We start from the raw sequence: 21,127 nt of genomic DNA, 5'->3' as shown, positions 1-21,127 counted from the left end.
CATTAAACATTTTGAATTAATTTTTAATAAATTTTGTCTAAATTATAATGATGTAACCCCATTTAAAAATATTTAAAAATAAATCAAAATTTTATAGGTTGAGATTCTTGTGATAGATAAGATGCGGAAGCTATAGCATTTCTTGATCTGACTACTATTTACCATGCGCTGAAAATGGGGTGATGATCACTACATTCTTACTATACTTTTTTGTTTTCTTGTCCCTTTTTTTGTTTGCTTTAATGGTGTTACTCCTTTCAAAATGTTGAAAAATATTAAGAAAATTGTAGGTTGAGATTTTAAAGATATATGTTAGTGTTAAATGAGCTTAGATCCGAAAGGTATAACATTTCTTTATCAGACTATATAATGCCATGCTCTGAAAACTAGGTTACTTTTTGTCAAATTTGTTGTTAAAACTTTTAAAAATAGATCAGAAATTTAAGATCTAGATTCAGATAGTATCTAAAAGGTTCCAAACATTTCTTGATCAGACTATTTGTAACTATGCGCCGAAGAAGGGGGTCTAGATGATCATTAGCTTACTTTTTGTCTGTACTCAAACATTTTTTTTCTGTGTCTTGGGTTAATTGCATGCAGCGTGCTACGTGCTACGTGCCCATAGATCGGCGCACTACCGTTAGGCCTTTCCGTATTGTATCTTGTATTATTGGATCTTGGCCTAGTGCGTACCGTACTCTGTGGAGCAGGTGCCGCCAGCAAGCCAACAGGCCATCAAGCCAACAGGCCAACAAACAACAAACAGCAAACAACAAAGCCAGCAAGCCAACGAACCCCGAACACGTTCGATGCGATGCGATGCGAAAAGAAAGCTGCTGCTGCTGTTGTTGTTGTTGTTGTTGTTTTTGTTTTTGTTGTTGTTGTTGTTGGTGGTGGTGGTTCGATCAGCTGGGGGCCCCACAACCCATGGAATCGCCCATAACTCGGCCTGGTGGCTCCAAGTCCGCGCAGTCGAGTTCCGCGTCCCCGAGCGTTGAGTTCAGTCTTATAAAGAGGAGCGATCAACCAGCTACTACCTATACTACCTGTACTACCTATACTACCTATACTACCTATACTACAACCTACGCGCCAAGTTCAAATCCTACTTGTTTTTTTTTTTTTTTCTAAGGCGCGTTGTGCTATAGTTTTTTTTGTGTTCCAAGTGCAAAAAACGGAAGTGTGACGGGAGCAGCAGCTATATATATGCATATATATATATAGGGCCAATATATACAGACTGCAGGATACCAGGATAACATACTCATAGGTAAGATATGCGAAAAGGTGAAATGCGGTCGTCGCCTAAGTGGGCCAATAATGTTGAAGTTGGAAAAACCAAAGCCGAAGCGGCAATTGCACGTAAAAGTGGACAGTCGTTGGTCGCTGGTCGTTGGTCGTCAGTCGTGGAATTGTGTCAACCAGTTTGGCCCCCACAATGTCCCCTCGAAGACCCCGCTCCACGCTCCACGCTCACCGCTCACCGCTCCTAACTCTCCAGATCTCCATCTATAGTGAAGTATAGTAGTATGGCCATCCATCCATCCGCTTCTGTTTGCGCCGTTTTGTGCGTTCTTCTTTTCCTTGTCATCAACTTATTTGAATTTGGCAAAACAAAAGAAACGCGTCGAGCGTTCGTTCGTTCGAGTTCTTCGTTCGTTTTACTTTCTACAACCCATCACCATCACTACCGCCATCACCATCACCATCACCATCACCATCACCATCACCATCACCAGTTACCATTTACCATCAGCGTCGCATTCTTTGCTGTCTCAGGTGCTGGAAAGTGGAACTGTCTGTCCGTTTGTCCGTTTGTCCGGTTGTCCGTCTGTCCAGTTGTCCGTTTGTTGCCCAGCTGGTCCAAAAGACCAACTTTTGGCTCAGGTGGCTGGCTTTTGGGCCGAAGAAGGCAGCGGAGGCAGCTGCGCCTAATTGAGGACCAAATCCAGCTATCAAAGAGCATTCATAATGAAAATTTGTTGTGCTGTATCGGACAGAAAAATATTGAACCTTGTATTATTTTCACCTTACTTTTTTTTTTTTATAATATGTTTTTTATCTTTACACCAATTGCTCTTATCATTCAAGATTTTTAAAAGAATTCTAAACAAATATATAACCTTATTATATATATCTTTTATAGATATTCCATAATTTTTAAACCTACCTAAATATGTGTTTCAAAGCAAGAATTATAAATATATTAAGACCAGATAAGAGCTTAAAACAAAAGTTTAATTTCTTCAAAATAAATTCCAAGATAATAATAGTGTTTAAAAAATAGTTTTAACCAAAAACAACTTTCAACATTGATTCTTTAGGCCTTTTTGTCCATCTAAGCGCTGAAATCCAAGGTTTCCCAACTCAAGCGGTCTAATTTTCTGGTCCATCGGGTCAGCCTTGACCGGAAATATCCCCCATTAGTACATGTGTTTTTAGCCCCGCCCCCGCTTACGCCCCCGCTTACGCCCCCGGCCACGCCCATGGCAAACAGAAACAGAAAATTTCACCGTTGACTGCATTAAAGAACTTAACCTTAATTTTGGCATAGGTCTCTCGACATGGTCATCATTATTATCGTTATTATTATTATTATTATTATGGTAACTTTGATTTTTACCTCCTCTTCGCTTTGTTTTGCTGTTGTTGTCGCTATTGTAGTTGCCCAGCGATTTCACCCACACACACAGGCAGAAGAAAGTGGTAAGCAGACATCTTACAGCAGCCGAAAGAAAAGCAATAAAAATTATGCAAATTTCTTTGGGCCTGTACGAGTGTGTATATGGGGTTATATAAACCAAACCGAAGGATGTAAAAGTCTGACAAACTGTTTAGCATAATGGAAACGAGCTGGTTTCGTAATCACCAAACGTGTGGCTTAGAAGCACAGATCTCAGAAACAAAAACAACAAATACCATTTATAATCAGCAATGCAGACAATATCAAAAGAAATTTTTTTCCAAATTTTTGCATCACTTTCGCTGTCATACTGAATAATTAACGATTTCGATTTCGATGAGTAAACCCCCCTGCCCAAAAAAAAAAAGAAGAAGCAGATTGTATTATGATAATTTCGATAAAAGAAAAAAAAACACTGCACACTGTCTCACTTTCTATTTTCCTATGCGTTTAATAATTAATTAATGCTAATAACTTTTCACAACCGTTATAATTTATTAACAAAATTCGAAAATGCTCGACAAGCTAACAAAAACAAATAGGAGGCAGTGAGTGAGAGAGAGAGAGGGCATTCACACGTGGGCTTTTTTTTCAAATATTTTATTCGGCCCGTTTCCAAATGCCACATGCAAATGAAGGCCCAAAACTGGACTTTCGAAGTATTGGAATTTTTGGCCGGCCTCTGGTGAAATTATGGTAAAAGGAAGTAAAGTGCACCATCAAAGTGCAGTTTCCATGGACAGACTTGTGGAAGTGTCTGCCTAAGAGCACCTTGAGTGGGTACAGTGGGTCCTGCCTACATTAAACCAAGTAACACCTAATCTATAAACCCAAAAAAACGGAATGTTTTGTTAAAATAATTGTGTCTTGAAAACGAACTACAGACAGTATTAAAGTATAAGCATTAATTCATTACTAAATAATATAATCCCTTTACGTTTTGGTTTAATTTTTATACCAAAGAGTCTAAAAGTCCTTGTTTTTTAACCAAATTAGTTTTATTTTGATACTTTTCCTGTTATTAATTAAACACTCATCTCATACCCCAAAGTTTAAAATTTATGTAACAAAAGTTTAGTTTCCATGCAAATATTGTTTAGGGTGGACCCACTGTCATTGGCAAAGGCCACTGGCATTATTCCGAGCAATTATTCTTGGACTTGTACCCGAACTCAGACTTTGGCTACAGCTACAGCTAGAGCCATATTCAGCCACACACTTTCTTTAGCCAAATAGCCACCGCCACCAACTGGGTCACCCAAAATGGTGTTCGTGTGTGTGGTTGTGGTTCCACCCAAGCGGAAGGTCATCAATGGAATGTCCAGATACCACATATCACGCTGTGAGCCACGTACCCTACACAAAATCAAAAACACACACATATAGCACGAAAGAGGGCCCCAAAAAACAGGGAGAAAAATGAAAGTGGAACAGGTTCAGCTGGATTTCTGAATATTATTAGCCATTCTCAGACAAAAAATTGAAAATGGAAAAGGAAATGAGTGATGTAAGGAAATGGGCACCATTATAATGGTATAATAATGGGTAACAGACACAGATAATACTTGGTCATAAGCAAGTTATGGAGGAGTAGATTACCATCTCACCATGTGGGCCAAAGCATTTTCATTCAAGGCTGCACAAGCTGACGATTGAAAACAATGTGAGATATGAGAATGAGTTTATTTTGTGAATGAAGCTAGCGGTGGGAAAATGTATGCGACAAATTAATTAAAGATCTTCGATTTTAGTCAGTAGTTGAAGTTATTATATAAAGATGCGATTAAAATGATACAAGATTAGCAATTAAAAATAGCGAGGAAGCAGCTTAAATTTATTTTTTTTTTGACACAGTTTTTATGGTTTTATTCTTAAATATTGAAATAGTTTCAGATACCTAATTACAATATGAAAAACAATGGTAAATAGTTAATGGGAAGCCTAAATTAAACATAATGTAGCCAATATTAATTTTACATCCATTTTTGTTTTTACACTACAGACAAAAGTAGTTTATTTTCAAGACACACTAATGAAAACTAAACATTAATTTTTTTGGTTGAACTTATTTATAATATTGTTTTTCTTTTGCTTAAATTGGGATTATGGCTTTGGAAGAATTAGGGTTTGAGATCATCAGTTAGAATGTCTTGGCCCAGCCCAACTTCTGGGTGTACCGCTATGCATATTTACCTTTAACTAGTTCTGCTATCGGCCTAAACCTTTCGGGTTTCTCCGCCAGTTGAGCTCCAGTTAAGAGCCGCTAATTGATTTGGACATCTTGGAGCGCTCTGAAATTTCCCCTTGCCACCATCACCATCACCACCACCACCATCACCACCATCAAGCACTTGAGGTAAATGAGTCAATAGCTGAAATTTCACTTTGCCATCGGTGACTCCCCCTGCCACCCAAAAAGAAATAACCAAAAAAACGAAAAAAAAAAGAACGAAAAACAAAAAAAGGCCACAGCCAAGTTTGAGTTGGCAACGATCTCCAACTTGTTGGCTCTTTGGAAATGAATGAATTCCGGAGTTGGGGCTATTCTAATGTGGCTAACCCAATTCGTCAATTAAATAACTTTGCAGAGAGATTTCACTCTCGTTTTTTGTCTCTTCGCGGTCTATTGTTATATTCACATTTTTTGTGTTTTTGTGATTTGTGTTTGGTTTTCAAAACCATTGATTTTCGCTGCTAATTTGTTTACTTTGCATTTGGAAGCGGGCAGTCGAAACGAAAACGAAGCAAGGTAGCAAACGAAGTGAAAGAAATTATGTCAATATTTATTTAAATTCATTTCTTTTGCAAAATACGAGGCGACCAAAAAAAAAAGAGGAGAAAGAATGCGGTGAAATTTAATCGCTGGCCACTTGAAAGCGATTTCCGAGCTGTTGACTTTTGGAATACCTCTCGGTGATTTTGTACCCACCACCTTCCTCAATCGCTCCACTTTGATTTCAATTTCGATTTCGATTTCCAATTCCGATTCGGATTCTGCCTACGCAGAAATAGCTCTCTTCTCTCTTCTCGAATCACACATACACATGTACATATGTATTTACTGTTTCACAAATATGAAATAGATTATGCTACACTGGTCAGCAATTGACTTTTAATTTAATACTCTCGAAACTAAAATATGTAACTCACATAAAGCAGTGTTTAAAGCAGTTGCTTAGCACCTTTTGTTTTTGTAATTGGAAAAGGAAAAGGAAAAGGAAGATGTGAGTGCCGGCAAAATACACTAACAATTTTTCGTTTCTTCAATTCCTTTTACTGATAAGACCGAGGCAAGGCAACAAAATTTATATACCGTTTTTTTTTGGTTCGCCAATTTGTTTTTGTTTTACTCTCGACTTTACACTAACTTCGTTTTTGTTTTACTTTTTTAATTGTATTGGTAAATGCACTGCCATAAGGGAATTTTGAGCACCACTGCGCTTTACACTAACAATTTTTCATTCCTTCCTTGCGGACCATTTCTACACTGATAAGACCGAGGCCAGGCAACAACAAATGTATAGAGATATAAACAACACTTTTCTACAGAACATGTCGTTCTTGTTGAGAGATATGTACATTTTTTAGCCTTTGACAATAAAAAACAAAAAATCTAATAGCTGTGGAAAAAGTCTTAAAAAACATACCTATGCTAATTGTGGATTTAGTGAAAAGCAGTAGCTTTGCGAAAGTATAAAATTGATTGATATTTCCCTAAGCTAAAAATTTGTATGTGGTTCTCTTGTTTTTGGTTTTTGGTTACCTTTATTGATGGTTTATTGCAGTTTATTGCAGTTTGGCGGCAAGATGACCAGCTCGAGGAACTTCCTGCTGATGGTGCTGCTGGTGGCCAGTGCCTGCATCGCCCATTTGGAGGCCAAGACCGTCTTCCGGCGCACGGACAAGATCTCGGAGAACTTCAAGCAGCTGGATCTGCCGCCCGAGGAGATTGACCCCAATGTGGCCCCCCCAGAATCGGAACCGCCCAAGGTGGATGCGGATGCGGATGCGGATGTGGTGGAGCAGGCAGTGGTGACGCCAGCCTCTTTGGTGGACGAGAGTGCCAATGAGATTGCCAGCGGGGATGTGGATGTGGAGACCCCAAATGCAGTGGCCGCCGAGGTGGCCGCTCCCGAGGCAGCCGCTCCAGCGGTGGCCACCACTCTGGCCGCCAAGCCCAAGCCCAAGCCCACCGCCGCTCCGACCACTGCCAAGCCGGAGAATCCCATTAGCAAGTTCTGCAAGTGCACGGAGACGCATTGCGACTGCTGCCGCAAGTTCGGACTGCCATTGCTGCCCAGTGGACCGGGCTGTGCCAAGATAGCCTATTTGGGCAATGACGAGATGAGCGTGTCCCTGAAGTACGGCGACATCACCCTGGCCTCGCGTCGCATCTCCAGCAAACGGGCCCGTCCCATTTGCGTCGGCCTGCCCGGCGGCTACTCCAAGTTCTGCGGCAAGGTCTACGGTCTGTCCCGGTCCAAGGACGCCAAGGACTTCAAGGCCTGTCTGGCCTTCGAGCTCCGGGCCGACGACGAGGTGGAGGCCTCCCTGCGCGTCTCCTGCTTCAAGTTCGGACCCGAAGGACTCCGCGTCGCCGAGGCGGAGCCGCTGCCCGTGAAGCCCAGCTCCGATGACGACGACGACGACGATGATGATCTCTTTGGATTCGCCGGTGAGCTATGATATGCAATTATATTTTGGGACAAAATTGACTTTGACTTAGGAAATATTTGCCTTACATTTGAGCCTTCCATAAATAAGCTTAGGAAAATTTTGGGAGTCGTTATAGGTAATGCCTTCCCAAATTTTGTAATTTTGCAATTTTCAAAGTCAGTTTTAAAAAACCTTTCATATGGTTTTTGGTTTTTTTTTTTTTGCGAAATCAAAACTATTCATAATTCCTTAAAAATAAAAAAAATTTATTATAAATACTAGTTCATCTGCACTTTGTATACCATAACGAATGTTTATAATATCTGATCTATTTTTAAAAGTGGCTTCCACACTATTTTGATAGCTATATCCATGAGCTACAAAAATTATTACTATGTTGACAAAACAAACTAAATATTCATAATTATTATTGCATAAAATCATTTTTAAGTATTTGCGTTTGTGTACGTATACTTAACTTTTTGTTTGTAATATTGCGTATGCGACATGTGGGTTCGCTTTTGAGGGCCAACCTTCAAAAAATTGTTTAAAAATTTATAAAATTTTGTTGTTATCTATTTTAGTTTCTTAACTAATCATTCTCTTACCTTTAACATTTGAATCCTATTTTCCAGCTGGTGGTGACGATGACGAGGATGATGAGGATGACTATGACAGCGACAACGATGCGGATGCGGATGCGGATACCGATGACGACGACGACGCCGAGGATTATGCGGATGATGACGAGGCCGAAGCGCCCGAGGATGCCGACTATGGTGGCTTCAGCTTGGCGGGATTGCTGGATGAACTGGACGATGACGACGAGGAGAAGCCGGCGAAGAAGCCAGCTGCCGTGGCCGCCGTGGCCGCCGTGGATCAAACCCGCGAGCATGTGACTCCCGAAGGGCAAGGCACCACGACCTCCACATCGGTTAACGATCAGGTGCAGAGCAAGGACGATTCGGGAGCTGTGGCAACTGGCGAAACCGCCGCTGCAGTTGCTCCAGTCGAGGGTGGCGAAGTGGTGGTGACCCCTACGCCCGACACCACCGCCACCGCCACCGCCACCGATGATGACTCCACCACGCCCAAGTCCAAGAAGTCCAAGAAGACGAAAAAGAACAAAAAGAAGAAGTCGAGCGCCGTTGAGGCGACGGACGAGACCGGTTTCGCCTACGAGCTGCTGAACGGCATCCTGGATTTTTTCAACTGAGCGGCCAGCGCGAGTTTGCCAACATGCTGGGCAACAGTGTAAATACCTTGTACCGCCGCAGCTGGTCGGAGGAGAAATAAAATAAATGAAAAGAAAAGAAAAGAAAAAACATATAGAGTTAAGCACTAACTAAGGGTCCCCAAATTGACAAATTGCACTTATTTATTCCCTATTTATTCGAACCATTAATTTATTTAAATTTATAACGAATAAAAGTCGAAAATTAAATACCCCAACAACTCACGAGTTTTTACTAGATTTAAATTGCATGGAAATTCCAGTCGGAGGAGAAATAAAATATAGAATTATAGTCTTAGGCACTTCTTAAGGGTTCCCATTAGAAAAATTGCTCTTATTTTCATTCTATTTATGCGATCCATTAGTTTAACTCACATTTTTCTGCATTTTTGTGATTTTATTGAGTTTGGTCTATGGTCTCAGCTGTTTTTGCTCTTCTTGCTAATTATTCAAATTAAATTGCATCAAAATTCCAGCTGCATTGTGAGTTAAGCCCCAAAACGATTGAAAGTTGCCGCTTTATATATTAACAATAAAAATCATATATTCTTAATTTAAGCTTTTCAATTGAAGTATTTCTTTTTGTTTTCTTTAACTTTTGTATTAATATTTTTTTAATTTTTTAATCTATCTCCAAGTAACACCTATGTTTGATTTAAAAACGAATGAGGCATTTGGTATTCAACCAAATAAAATGTAGATTTTCAATACGTATCTTTAAATACACGTGTTTTACATAAATAATAAAGCCGAAAAGTATGCCGTTAGCTGCACAAATTATCAACAAAAATAAACTTGGCAAACTGCGAATAACAATTAATAAATCGAGGTCACGTTACTTTAATCATGAATTTAAACTGCATAAAAGTGAAAATAAAGTTTGATATTCTGGTATGAAATTAAAATTTGTTGTAATTATAAATTTTTAATAATTTTGAAGAATTGTTTACCAGTTATATTATATTTGCAAAAATTACAAAATCAACTACCTATGTATTGTTTATAAAATAGTACAAATATTAGTATCATATTATTCAATTATACTTCTAGAACAAATAAATAATTTCTATACAAATTCTTGTCTTTTTTGACTCTTTTCGTCAAGCACAGCTAAAATTGAAGGCACAGTTTTTCAGTTTGGTTCGCTATCAACCACCTGAAAAATGTTGAGAGTTTATGGTTTTCCTAGCTTTCTTGGCATACAATTTTTCAAAATAGGATGTGCATTTTTGATTGCCTAAAAGTAGAGTAATGGTTATGCCTGTCTGGGCCTTGATTTACGAAGCTGTAATCATTTTCGTCCATTACCTTGCGGACATTGTGAGTGCCAAGTGCCACATTGGCAGTGGCCCATGACTTTGGCCATAAACTTGAGATGATCTGGACGCTCGTCCGTTGCAGTTGCATTTTCATATACCTATTTTTCTGATTTTCTGATTTTCTGATTTTCAGCACCGGAAAGGGGGAAAATCAACCCCCAACTGGGCGCGCATTAAAAAGTAATAAATTATACACAGCTAGGGGGGCCCAAAACAGCAAGTAAATCAGAGCGTTTAATTAATACACAATGCAGGCGGATCAGACAATAAATAACGTTCGAAGTGCATGCCAAAACTCAAATATGTTTCGTCTCGACGGAACGTGTTTTCTGCCGGATTCCACTCACAAGTTCGCAGTGTTGGTTTGTACCTAGATACTTGTACCTAGGTGCGTATCTAGGTACAAATTATTGAAACCTTATACCTTACTTATGTTAAAGTATGTGAGAATGCATTTTACCTTACCTAAGTAAATATGGTTTCTTGTTTTAAAAACTGCTTATGTTTGGTTTTAGGAACTGAATTATATATTTTGTTTTGTTTGCAAATAGGCTTAAAACCACTTAATTTAAAAATAGCAGAATTTGACACAATATCATAATTTATAATTAAAAAAAAAAATTGTATTTAACCTTTTTGTGCCTTTTACATTACCAAGATACTTCTCAAGTTGTGTACCTTTTACCTTACCTAGGTACTTACTTTCTTTAATACTTTGTACATTACCTAGATCCAAAAAACTAGTACCTTTGCCAACAATGATAGTTGGCCCCGCTGTGAGGACCAGGCTTATTTAGCCGGACAGTTTTGTCAGATCCATTGTCACATCGTTCACTCATTGCGTGCCATTAAGTGGCATTTTTTTCGGGTGGCGGATCCCTGACTAGACACTTGTACTTGGACGGAGGGCCGAGCCAAATCGAGAGTGACGGTTGGATCACTTGGAAAGAGGGTGGTCGGCGGGGGTCGACCTTGACGATACCCAGTAGATTATAAGTCAAAAAAAAAAAAAAACTGAACCATTAGCTTGACATCTCAACGCAATGATTAAATGTATACAATAAATCGTTGGATGGCATTAAAACATTATAAGACAATGGGTTTTTAATAACTTTAACTTTACTTAATTTTAAGATCATTTTTATGTAAAAGTTGAATTTAATTATTTTTAAATTATAATAAGGGTTCGATGAACTTTGAAATTGTTTAAAATGTCTCCCCTTTAAAATTGCTACAAAATAAAGGACCCTTCGTTTTATAGAGTTTATAGGTTGAAATTTGCCAATATAATTTCCACAATGCCAATTTGCTGCAGGATAACTGCCCTGCACAGGGTATCGCCAAACAAATGTAGTATATGCGAATGGAAAACGCGTCTAATTAATCAAAGTGGAACCGAAGTGGCCCAGCAGAACTAAAAAAAAAGAAATATCATGGGCTAAAAGCAATTTGTGATTAGAACAGCCACATGCGACCAGCTCCTTTCATCTGGCGACAAGTCGGCCCCGATATATAGTACTATATATACATATATCGGGGATATAGACATACAGCTAGATAGATGGCCAGAGATAGAGACCTGGATGGACGGATAGATACATGTCGTTGGGTCATTATTTTCAGCTATATGCCGCATAATTATTGGCATTTTTATTATAATTTTATTTATGATTTCTGAGTTCTCAAATTTGTTTGGATATCTGCTACGCTTTTGCCGAGCTTTTAATGTTATTGTCTTGCAGATCCAGATACAGATAGAGATGTAGATACAGATATCTCTATAGAGATATATACAGATTGAAATACAGGTTGAGATACAGATAGAAATACAGATAGAAAAACAAATACAGATACAGATAGAAACATCTATATATATATATATACATCGGCTTACTATATCTTCTCGCACAGCCATCTATTAAGATCACGCGATGACATCGACACAGGCTCTCGAACAAATTGATGAGACAGGTGGGGCCGAGCTGAACAGGAATCTATATCCATTATAGACCATATATATCCACATATCCAGCTGAATATGTTTCTGATAATTCCGCAGATTTATTTAATTATCTTCACGTACACGATTTTCGATTTAATGAGCAGTTTACGGGGGCAAAACTGAATCAAATCGAATATTGAATGCGGCAAATGGCCAATTCGCATTAGACAACTAGCAGCGTATAAACTTATGATTATGACTATATGTATATCGGGCACATATATATATATATATTATATATATCTACTCGATCGTAAAGCGGCGGGAGGCGGTTGTGAAGGCGTCGCTGGCCTGCTACGATCAAAAATAGATACGGCCGCCAACTTTAACGGTCGCCCAAAATACTGTCGACTGCAACTTTTAATGGCAAATAAAACAAATGGCAGCAAAAGCAAATCGCATTAAATGGCAAGAAATTAAAAATGTATGAATAAGGCATACAAAGTTGGTGGATTGTTTTCTGTTTCCTGTGATCGCCAAAAAAAACTACTTACTTTCCTGTAATGTTTTGTTTTTATAGGCCATATCTTAGGATCCTTCAAATGATTTATTTACTTTCAGTTTGGCAAATAGTTCTAAAAACTCTTTTGAATAATCCATAATATTTGCAGAATCTCTTTTTAACAAGGTCACTTTTCATTTAAACGAATAAAAACAAGAAGGAAAGCAAACTTCGGCAAGCCGAAGTTCATATACCCTTGCAGCTATTGCATTAATTAAATACTTTTGAAAACATTTAAATTATGATTTACTTGAGTATGTGCTAAAAAAAAACATTGAAACTATGATTATTTGCAGCTCAATTATTAGATAGTTATTTTATATATTTTTATTATTTCTATGGGAGCTATATGCTATAGACGTCCGATTTTGATAAAATTTATACCATAATTCTGAAATAATTAAACATTGCTATATGTCGAAGAACTAAACAAAAAATTAAAAAACAGAAAAGTTATAATTTTTTTCATTTATTTTTCCGATTGTTCCTATGGGAGCTATATGCTATAGTCGTCCGATTTTGATGAAATTGAAACCGTAATTCTGAAATATTAAACCATTACTATATCTCGAAGAACTAAACAAAAAATTAAAAAACAGCAAAGTTATAATTTTTTTTCATTTATTTTTCCGATTGTTCCTATGGGAGCTATATGCTATAGTCGTCCGATTTTGATGAAATTTAAACCGTAAATCGGAAATATTTTACCATTACTATATGTCGAAGAACTAAACAAAAAATTAAAAAACAGCAAAGTTATAATTTTTTTTCATTTATTTTTCCGATTGTTCCTATGGGAGCTATATGCTATAGTCGTCCGATCCGGCTCGTTCCGACTTATATACTACCTGCAATAGAAAGACAACTTTTGGGAAAGTTTCATGCAGATAGCTTTAAAACTGAGAGACTAGTTTGCATATAAACGGACGGACAGACGGACAGACGGACAGACGGACAGACGGACATGGCTAGATCGACTCTCCTAGTGATGCTGATCAAGAATATATATACTTTATAGGGTCGGAAACGTCTCCTTCACTGCGTTGCAAACTTCTGACTGAAATTATAATACCCTCTGCAAGGGTATAAAAATTAATGGAACTTAAATTCTTAAAGAGCAGGGCAATGGTTTTAGAACTCAATGTTTTTTTTTATAATTAAAAAAAAATTCACCTACATTTTGAAACAACAAACTAATGAATACACATCATCACTCCTCCTCCAAAACTTTGGGTATTTTCGTTATGATTTCGCAAATATTTCTAGCTAGATGGATTAAAAAACGTTTTGACAAAACGATTCCAAAGCCCCAAGTCTCAACGAGCACACACAATTTTGGCAGACTTTTCCCAGAATTTAGCACTCGTCGAGTATAATTTGTAATTTATTATAAATAAATACAAATACAAATACAGATGCAATTATTAAGTTTAGTACACACAACACAGAACTAGGAGAGGTGACCAGAGGACTGTTGGAGGACTATACGTATTAATCCCGAAAATGTTATGTTTAAATAGTTCTGTATAAGAGCTTATCTGCTGTAACTGGCCCGAAAAAAACATAAATGATAATACACAAACTGGAAATCATTCTTTTTATGACCATTATATTTAACACAGGTATACAAAGAAAAAAAAAATACCAGCACAAATTTGATATTCACAATGAATAACGTTAAAATTAACATTCAAATGGGTATTAATATACATTTTTTATTTCTGTGCAAGAGCTTTGCTGCTGTAACTGGTCCAAAAAAACATAAATAAAATTATTTTTGAAAGACCATTATGACCATTTTTTTTACAGAGCTTTGTTTAAAATATTTAATTGTTTAATAATTTTAAAAATATGTAAATTCTCTTTGAAAGTATGTTGCATTTTATGACCCTTGTTTTTCACACATCTGTATTTTAAGTATTTATCAAATAATAGAGTATAGTAAAGAAATAAGAAAAGCCCCTCGAGTCCGGGAAAAGTGCGTCATTGTGCAGCGACCACCTAGGCCAGCTCGGCGGCAGCTGGCGGAGGAGCAGGTGCTGTGCCAGGATCGGCTGTGCCCGCCGATGTGCCCACCTGAGCCTGATCCTGATCCTGATCCTGATCCGCCTGATACGCCTGATCCTTGGCCAGTGCCGCCTCCAAAAGTTTGTCCGCCTCGGCCAGCTTCTGCTGCTGCTGCTTGGCGGCCTCCTCCGCGGCCAGCCGCTTGGCCCGGCGCTCCTCCTCGCGCCGGAGGAGCTCCTCCAGCTGGGTGCGCAGCAGGCTGTCGCCCAGGCCCAGCTTGTCCATCACCTGGGTGATGTCGCGGCTGTAGCGCAGGCGCGTGTTGTTCGCCAGCTCCTCGGAGCAGTCCTCCCTGCCGACTTGGAGGCGCTGCAGCACGGACATCTTGGCGTCCACCACCACGTAGTTGGAGCTCGGGATGAAGCTGTCGCTCTTCTCGTTCAGGTACTGCACCAGTGTCCGCAGCGAATTCGAGTTGGCCTTGGCGTTGATGGCACCGCTGGCAAAGTCCTGCGACTTCATCATCTGCAAAACAACAGAATAACATTCGATTTTAGGGGAAATTGTTTGAGATTAGCTTGCAAACTGTTTCTCATTATTGGTCTTAAATAAATTAAGAAGCCAGCACCTCTTACAAAGTCCCGTTTTAGTTGTCCAGCGTAATTAAACTATATATGACCTTCTTCACACTTATAATATATAACTTTCAAGACACACTTGTTAAAACTGAACTTTCAGTTATTCTTTAATGTTTGATTTGTCAAATAATATAAGTAAATAAATACTTTCTGAACCAACCTGCGCATGCGTGGACTTCTGCTTGCACTCCAGACAGTTCCAGTTGGGATGCGGCAGCCCGGAGATCTCCGGCACCACCAGACCCGTGCAGTTGGTGTCCCGGCAGTACAGGCCCGAGATGAAGGCGCCCTTCTCCTGCAATCGAATCAAGGGGATCAATTGTGAGACGTTGAATACAAGCACCGATTTTACCTTATAAATACATATATGTTTTTTAGAATTAAAAAAAAAAATTTCTACAAAAATGTGTTTGCATTTGAGTAGGGAAACCCAACTGACCACCGAAATCTAAATATTTACTTGTTTTGTTCTTTCTTAATATCTCCTTTTGAGATTAAAGTAATTGTAAGAAGTTTTAGTCAATCAAGACAAATAGTGTTTAGAAAACCCTAGAATATAGTAAATAATACATTAATTTTTGTACTGTTTCTTAAAGATATGTTTTATCTAAAACTTTCAAGCCTTAATATTAATTTCATTTAAGAGCTGATTTTTTGAATAAATTGATATATTATTTAAAAAAAACTGGTTAAAAAAACGTAGTAAATTTCATATTTTAAAATTGTGTATTTGACTATATATGGAATTGATTTAACATTCAAAAATGTAATTTAAATATGAACCATATTTATCTTATCAGTGTAGGGAGTGTTTGAAAAACGCGAAACTATCCTTCGTTCATTATCTTATTATTATTCACATTCTAGCTGCTGAATGAAAATACTTTTTTTAAAGTGATTTTCGGAAACAAATATCAAGTAAGATATTCAACCGAATTAATGACCATATTATTGGGTGATCGACACATAATTATCGGTCTCATTGTTAATCGATAATCGGCACACTTGCCGGCCCATCGATCACTTGAGAACTGGCACAACACTTGGGATATTTGGCGCGTGAATCATTGGGGCCAAATGTCTTGGCTAATGAAAAAATCGTTTTCGCATTTCTGGGATTCCGATTCCAGCTAAAAATAATCCGAAAATCCGATTGAACCACCTCCACAACAAGTGATCGCCGTGTATCATATCTGCTGCGATATGAATATGCTCAGCCAAAAAAATATATAGTTATATATTGTAGTATATCCACAGCGAGATCCGCGAGATTGACACATAAATAAATAAAAGAAGATGTCGCTTGTGCCGTGTGCGTTTTAATATGCGCTCGTGCGATCGATAAATATCCATATCCATATCCACACACAGGTTGTTCGTTAAGACTGCCACGTCATCGGCATAAAATTCCCAATCCGAATCGTTCGCCCAATTTGCTTGCTCGTAAATTAACTCAGATAATTAATGGTTCCGATCCGCAGACTGCAGCATAGACACAAAAAATCCACTCTTTTGATATAGAACTGATTAAAAATTGTATAACAACAACAAATGTCTCACCATTGAATATACTATATATATATATATATATATACTATTTAAATTAAATATAAAATCATAATATAAAATACAATGCATATTAAATTGCATGACCTTATTTTAAAATATTTTAATTTACTACGTTTTTTTTACTAGTGTTTCCATTTTTGATTAAGGCAATTTTTAATTTAACATTTTTGTATTTCTACGAATTATTCTTTATTTGGGAATTATTATTTTATTTATTACACAAACCAAATGCTTGTAATTGAACATTTTGTTTATCCGAAGCGGAAAGCGAATGATGAACACTTGAAGCAAAGGAAATCTATAAACATAAAAATATAAAAATAAAAATAAAATCCCTTTGCTGGAGTTCGCTGAACTATAGTTCAAAATATATATTTTTAATTAATTACATCAACACGTGCCACATACAAGGGCATGAAACTAAGAACAGTCGAGGCTATTTTTGACATTTTACAAATAGGCAATTTATTGGATTCCGTAAATGAAGAAACTTTGTTAAGAAAATATGTTTAGTATGTTTAAAGTGTCACAAATACATATTTTTTTTTTAACCTTGCAGAGGGTATTATAAACTTTATAATATAAAGAAAAGTATATTCCTGATCAGCATCCCTAGAAAAAAGCTTAGATGCTTAGAATTCTGGCTTTAACTTTATAGTAACATATGTAACAATTGAAGAATTCTTTATTTTAAACATTTACGCAAAAAGTAAAAATATATTGGCTTAACAGTTTTTTTAATTTATGCAAAGCTGCATGGGTATATAAACTTCAGATTTCATGGAAAGAATCTCCAATCTAGATTGTAATTAAAGATGTAATGTAATACCATTGCAATTGAATTACTCATCATTACCTAAGATTTAAAACCAATTTTCAGTTTTAAGATATATATAAGAACCATTTTTTGTCTCAAATTTTTAGCGGTGAAAATTGCAAGTTTTAAATTGGGATTAATAAAAGTCTTTTTTTTTGTGATAAATATTGTTTGATATTGAAAAGTAGTAAATGTTTATTTTGGCCAGATTCAGCTGTTTCGGGTGATTTTTATTAGCATTTTATGGCCACCAGCCCATATTTACGACACAAAGACATCTTCTATAGTCTCTTTATGGTTAAATTAAGATGATTCCGAGGGTTTTTCTATAGGCATAACACTCGACTCGTAGTCTTCATTATTTGGCCTCTGTGTGTTGAGCGCCTCGCATTCTCGGCGAATGTCAAACGGGAAATTACGATCCGAGGCGCTATATGTGGCCATGGCCAAGAAAATCTGTTTCTATATGCATATAGAAACAAATTGAAGCAAAAAGAACAACAATGCGATGCGAGCCGAATAAAAAATATATTAACATGAGAAAAAATGTGACAAAAGCTGAAATTTGGGCAGCGAAAATCAAAATCAAAATCAAATCAATATGAGCTGAGAATTCCGCCAAACCAAAATGCCACAAAGATATATGAAAACATTTATATGAAAACCGAGAGTTTTGATATTGAATTTTATTTAATTTTTTTTTTTTATTCCAAACTTTGCAGGAATTTTTGAAATGATTGCCAAGCGAATTAAAAAGCTTTTTGGAATCCATCTATTTATTTGTGATTTAATTGAATTGTTTTCGGTCCGTTAAAAATAAACAAAATTGTTTATAGCCATGTTTTGTTGCTGTTTGTTGGCCACTTGTTGCGCTGGAAAATGGGGGGGTAAACCGGGGAAATGAGAACATCGTGGGGAGGAAATCAATCGATGGCCAAAAACAACAAAATCCACAAATTGTAATAATAATAGTGTGGCGGGCAAAAATCGATCTGGCCGATCTAGTCTTTAATTGTTTTCGGATGAATTTTGATGGGCACAGGAAATCCTTAATGAAATTTTTGCGCACCCAAAAATCAAAAAGTCGGCCAGCTTCGCAAATTGTCTTCTTTGATGGATCATTGGATCATGGCCCCAAAAATGGGCGAAAATCTAATTAAATCACTTACTTCAAAACGCAAAGACAATGCAAAGAAATGAAATTCAGTGAAACTATAAAGATGCTTGATTATTTCATTGGTTAATTGGTTAAACAGTTTATTCAGCTGGCCCATCGATCATCACTTGGACTTTGGGGGCAGGGGCTGATCTTTGAATTGCTGGCCAAGTGGTTTTTGGCCAAGAAGATGCCCAAAATAAGAGCTCTTTTGAGGAATCACTATGCACATGGACGTTTTTGATTCCCAAAGGGGTCATAAGTAATCACAAGCAAAAATTGGAGTAACTACCAAGTATCTATAGAGAATATACTGTATATTACTGACCCTAAGCAAACCAATGCTCAAAGGTATTATTTTATTAGATTTCAACTCAGAAATATCTTGAATTATATTCTTAAATAAGAAGTAAAGTTCAGAAAAACTAACCAGCTCTTAAGAAACACATAATTACTAAATTACAGCAAATGAAAATATTGCTTATTTAATTTGTTTCATCAAATTTATTAAACATTTTGATCAGCGAACCCCTACACCCAAAAAAAAAAAAATTGTCATAGAAACTAAGCTAGGAAAAATGTGTCAATATGATGAGTATTAAATTAATAGAACAAAAGTATCCAAGTAAAACTTGTGTACACAAAGCCTTGGACTACAGTTTCAGACTCTTTGGTATAGCAACTGAACTAAAATGGATAGGGGTCATACTATTCGGTACACCCAGAGAAAAAGCATGGTTAAATCCAAGTGTGGAAAGGTGTTTTATTTTAAGTAAGTTTGTATTTGAAAAACAATGTCACATTGAAATGTTTCAACGTTTAGTTTTACCAGGGGGTTTTTCTCTGGGTGTATGCAATTGATGCTTAGCCTTAAATCTGTCTGTAGTTTCTTTTGAAGACATCTTATACATTCAGTTATTCGGGCTAAGCAGCCACAGTTCACTCACCGTGGGATCGGAGCAGCGCGGGCACTTGCAGGTGAAGCCCTTCTTCATCTTGAGGAAGAGGTGGCGGGCGATGTTGCCGGCAAAGAGCTTGGTGTAGGTGGTGGTGACCTCGAAGCCGGCGGGGATGTCGACGGCGGCGCGGACGAGCATGGTGTTGGTCTTGTCCTCGAAGGTGTAGTAGGCGTTGGGAATGCAGTCGTGGTTGACCACGCCGAAGAGCGGGTAGAGGGCCCGGTAGTTGAACTCCTGGTTGTCGTTGGTGCGGTCGGTGGTCTTGTCGAAGCCATTGGTGCGCAGCACGGCGACGGTGCGGTTCATGATCTCGATCAGCTTCTTGTCGGTGGGGAAGTGCTTGAAGCACTTGGCCGCGTTGCGCACCTCGGTGCGGTGGTTGTTGTCGAGGTTCGCCTGCAGGCAGTAGATCAGGTCCCTCTGCTCCTTGCTCAGATTGATGGCCCTGGCCACGCACAGCAGCCGTATGATCACCGAGTTGGCCACGTCCGGCTCGTTGGGTGCCCACGACTTGAACAGGTCGCAGTCGCTCTTGTGCTGCTTCTTCTTGGCGCACAGACTGCAGACCGGGAGGCCACATCCCTGGCGGCACATGAACCGCGTGTCGGGCAGCATCTTCAGGCACACACTGCACGCATTCAGGGCATCCTCCTCGTGGGCCGCCAGGCCAATCAGCAGCGGGCTGTCCCGGAAAATGATCTCGCCCCGCTTGAGGCTCCTGGTGGCCACCACCCCGCGGCCCGCGATCTTCGACACGCCCACCTCCCAGGCCGGATCCTTGTCCTTGAACGGCGCCAAATGGAGGTCCAGCAGCTCCGAGGTGCGTTTCGGGCAGATCATATTGGATATTGGATGTGGGATTTGGGATTTGGGATTTGGTATATGGGATATTGGACGAACACTCACACAAATCAGCAGGCACTCAAACAAAAATATAGTCACTTTCTAATGATTAAATCGATTCACCGCTGTGCAATCACAGATCAATCTATATTATAAGTACTGATCTCCAAACTCAAAATAGTTACTTTTTTATTATTACTTTTATTTTTCACACAATCTCTTTTGGTTCTTTAATTAATTCCAGTATATAAATACTTTATGTCTAATGATCTACGCCAAAATCAAATAATCCTTGTTAAGTCAATCACCGCTGTAGTAAAACAATCTCTTTTAATTATTTAAACAATTCCAAATGAGCAACGATACTAAAAATACTTTGGATTTAATATATCTAAATCCTTTCCTTTTTAAATCTAATCGGTTTTTAACACAATCTCTTTGAGTTCCTCAGTAAATTCCAAATACTTTAGATCTAATGATCTACACCAAATACAGATAATCTCTGATATTTATTATTATTTTTTCTTTAACTTTAGTTTTTTCTTTAACTAGTTTAGTTCTCAACCGATCTGCACCGATCTCTGGATATAGCTGATGATGATTGGTTTTTCTGCCTGGGAGCGTGTTTCGCGACTGCCGTGAGTAAACTGTCGCCGTTTTCCAGCCTTACATGATTTTTATGTGAAAAGTTGGCGAAAAGCTGAAAATTCGTCGAAAAGCCGAGTGCCGCAACCCGACGACC

General features: G+C 38.0%; 2 protein-coding genes across 3 annotated transcripts; one reads left to right on the top strand and one right to left on the bottom strand.

Moving 5' to 3' along the window:
• Nucleotides 1-961: 961 nt before the first annotated feature.
• LOC128265673 (uncharacterized) lies at nt 962-8,794 on the top strand. 2 transcript variants are annotated; one of them, XM_053001856.1, is made up of 3 exons: nt 962-1,270; nt 6,479-7,358; nt 7,975-8,794. In XM_053001856.1, exons 2-3 carry the CDS (start codon nt 6,491-6,493, stop codon nt 8,553-8,555), a joined length of 1,449 nt encoding a protein of 482 aa, XP_052857816.1. In that variant the 5' UTR covers nt 962-1,270; nt 6,479-6,490; the 3' UTR covers nt 8,556-8,794. The 2 variants fall into 2 exon arrangements, with proteins under 2 accessions (XP_052857816.1, XP_052857815.1); XM_053001855.1 differs by having other exon boundaries at nt 6,469-7,358.
• A 4,968-nt stretch (nt 8,795-13,762) lies between these two features.
• On the bottom strand, nt 13,763-21,042 carry LOC128265672 (SET domain-containing protein SmydA-8). Its single transcript, XM_053001854.1, has 3 exons — nt 19,531-21,042; nt 15,202-15,336; nt 13,763-14,928 (listed from the first exon to the last, which is right to left on the bottom strand). The coding sequence occupies exons 1-3, from the start codon at nt 20,380-20,382 to the stop codon at nt 14,398-14,400; spliced, it is 1,518 nt and encodes a 505-aa protein (XP_052857814.1). The 5' UTR covers nt 20,383-21,042; the 3' UTR covers nt 13,763-14,397.
• Nucleotides 21,043-21,127: the final 85 nt, after the last annotated feature.

The sequence above is a fragment of the Drosophila gunungcola genome, unplaced genomic scaffold (genome assembly GCF_025200985.1).
Source record: "Drosophila gunungcola strain Sukarami unplaced genomic scaffold, Dgunungcola_SK_2 000145F, whole genome shotgun sequence".
NCBI lineage: Eukaryota > Metazoa > Arthropoda > Insecta > Diptera > Drosophilidae > Drosophila > Drosophila gunungcola.
The sequence above is the reverse complement of the archived record's forward strand: the minus strand, read 5'-3'. Positions and strand labels throughout refer to the sequence as shown.

Coding starts and splice junctions, on each gene's coding strand:
- LOC128265673 (XM_053001856.1), top strand. CDS start 6,491: ATGACCAGCTCGAGGAACTTCCTGCTGATGGTGCTGCTGGTGGCCAGT. Junction 7,359..7,974: donor TGATCTCTTTGGATTCGCCG/GTGAGCTATGAT, acceptor CCTATTTTCCAG/CTGGTGGTGACGATGACGAG.
- LOC128265672 (XM_053001854.1), bottom strand. CDS start 20,382: ATGATCTGCCCGAAACGCACCTCGGAGCTGCTGGACCTCCATTTGGCG. Junction 15,337..19,530: donor CGCGCTGCTCCGATCCCACG/GTGAGTGAACTG, acceptor ATTCGATTGCAG/GAGAAGGGCGCCTTCATCTC. Junction 14,929..15,201: donor AGAAGTCCACGCATGCGCAG/GTTGGTTCAGAA, acceptor GTTGTTTTGCAG/ATGATGAAGTCGCAGGACTT.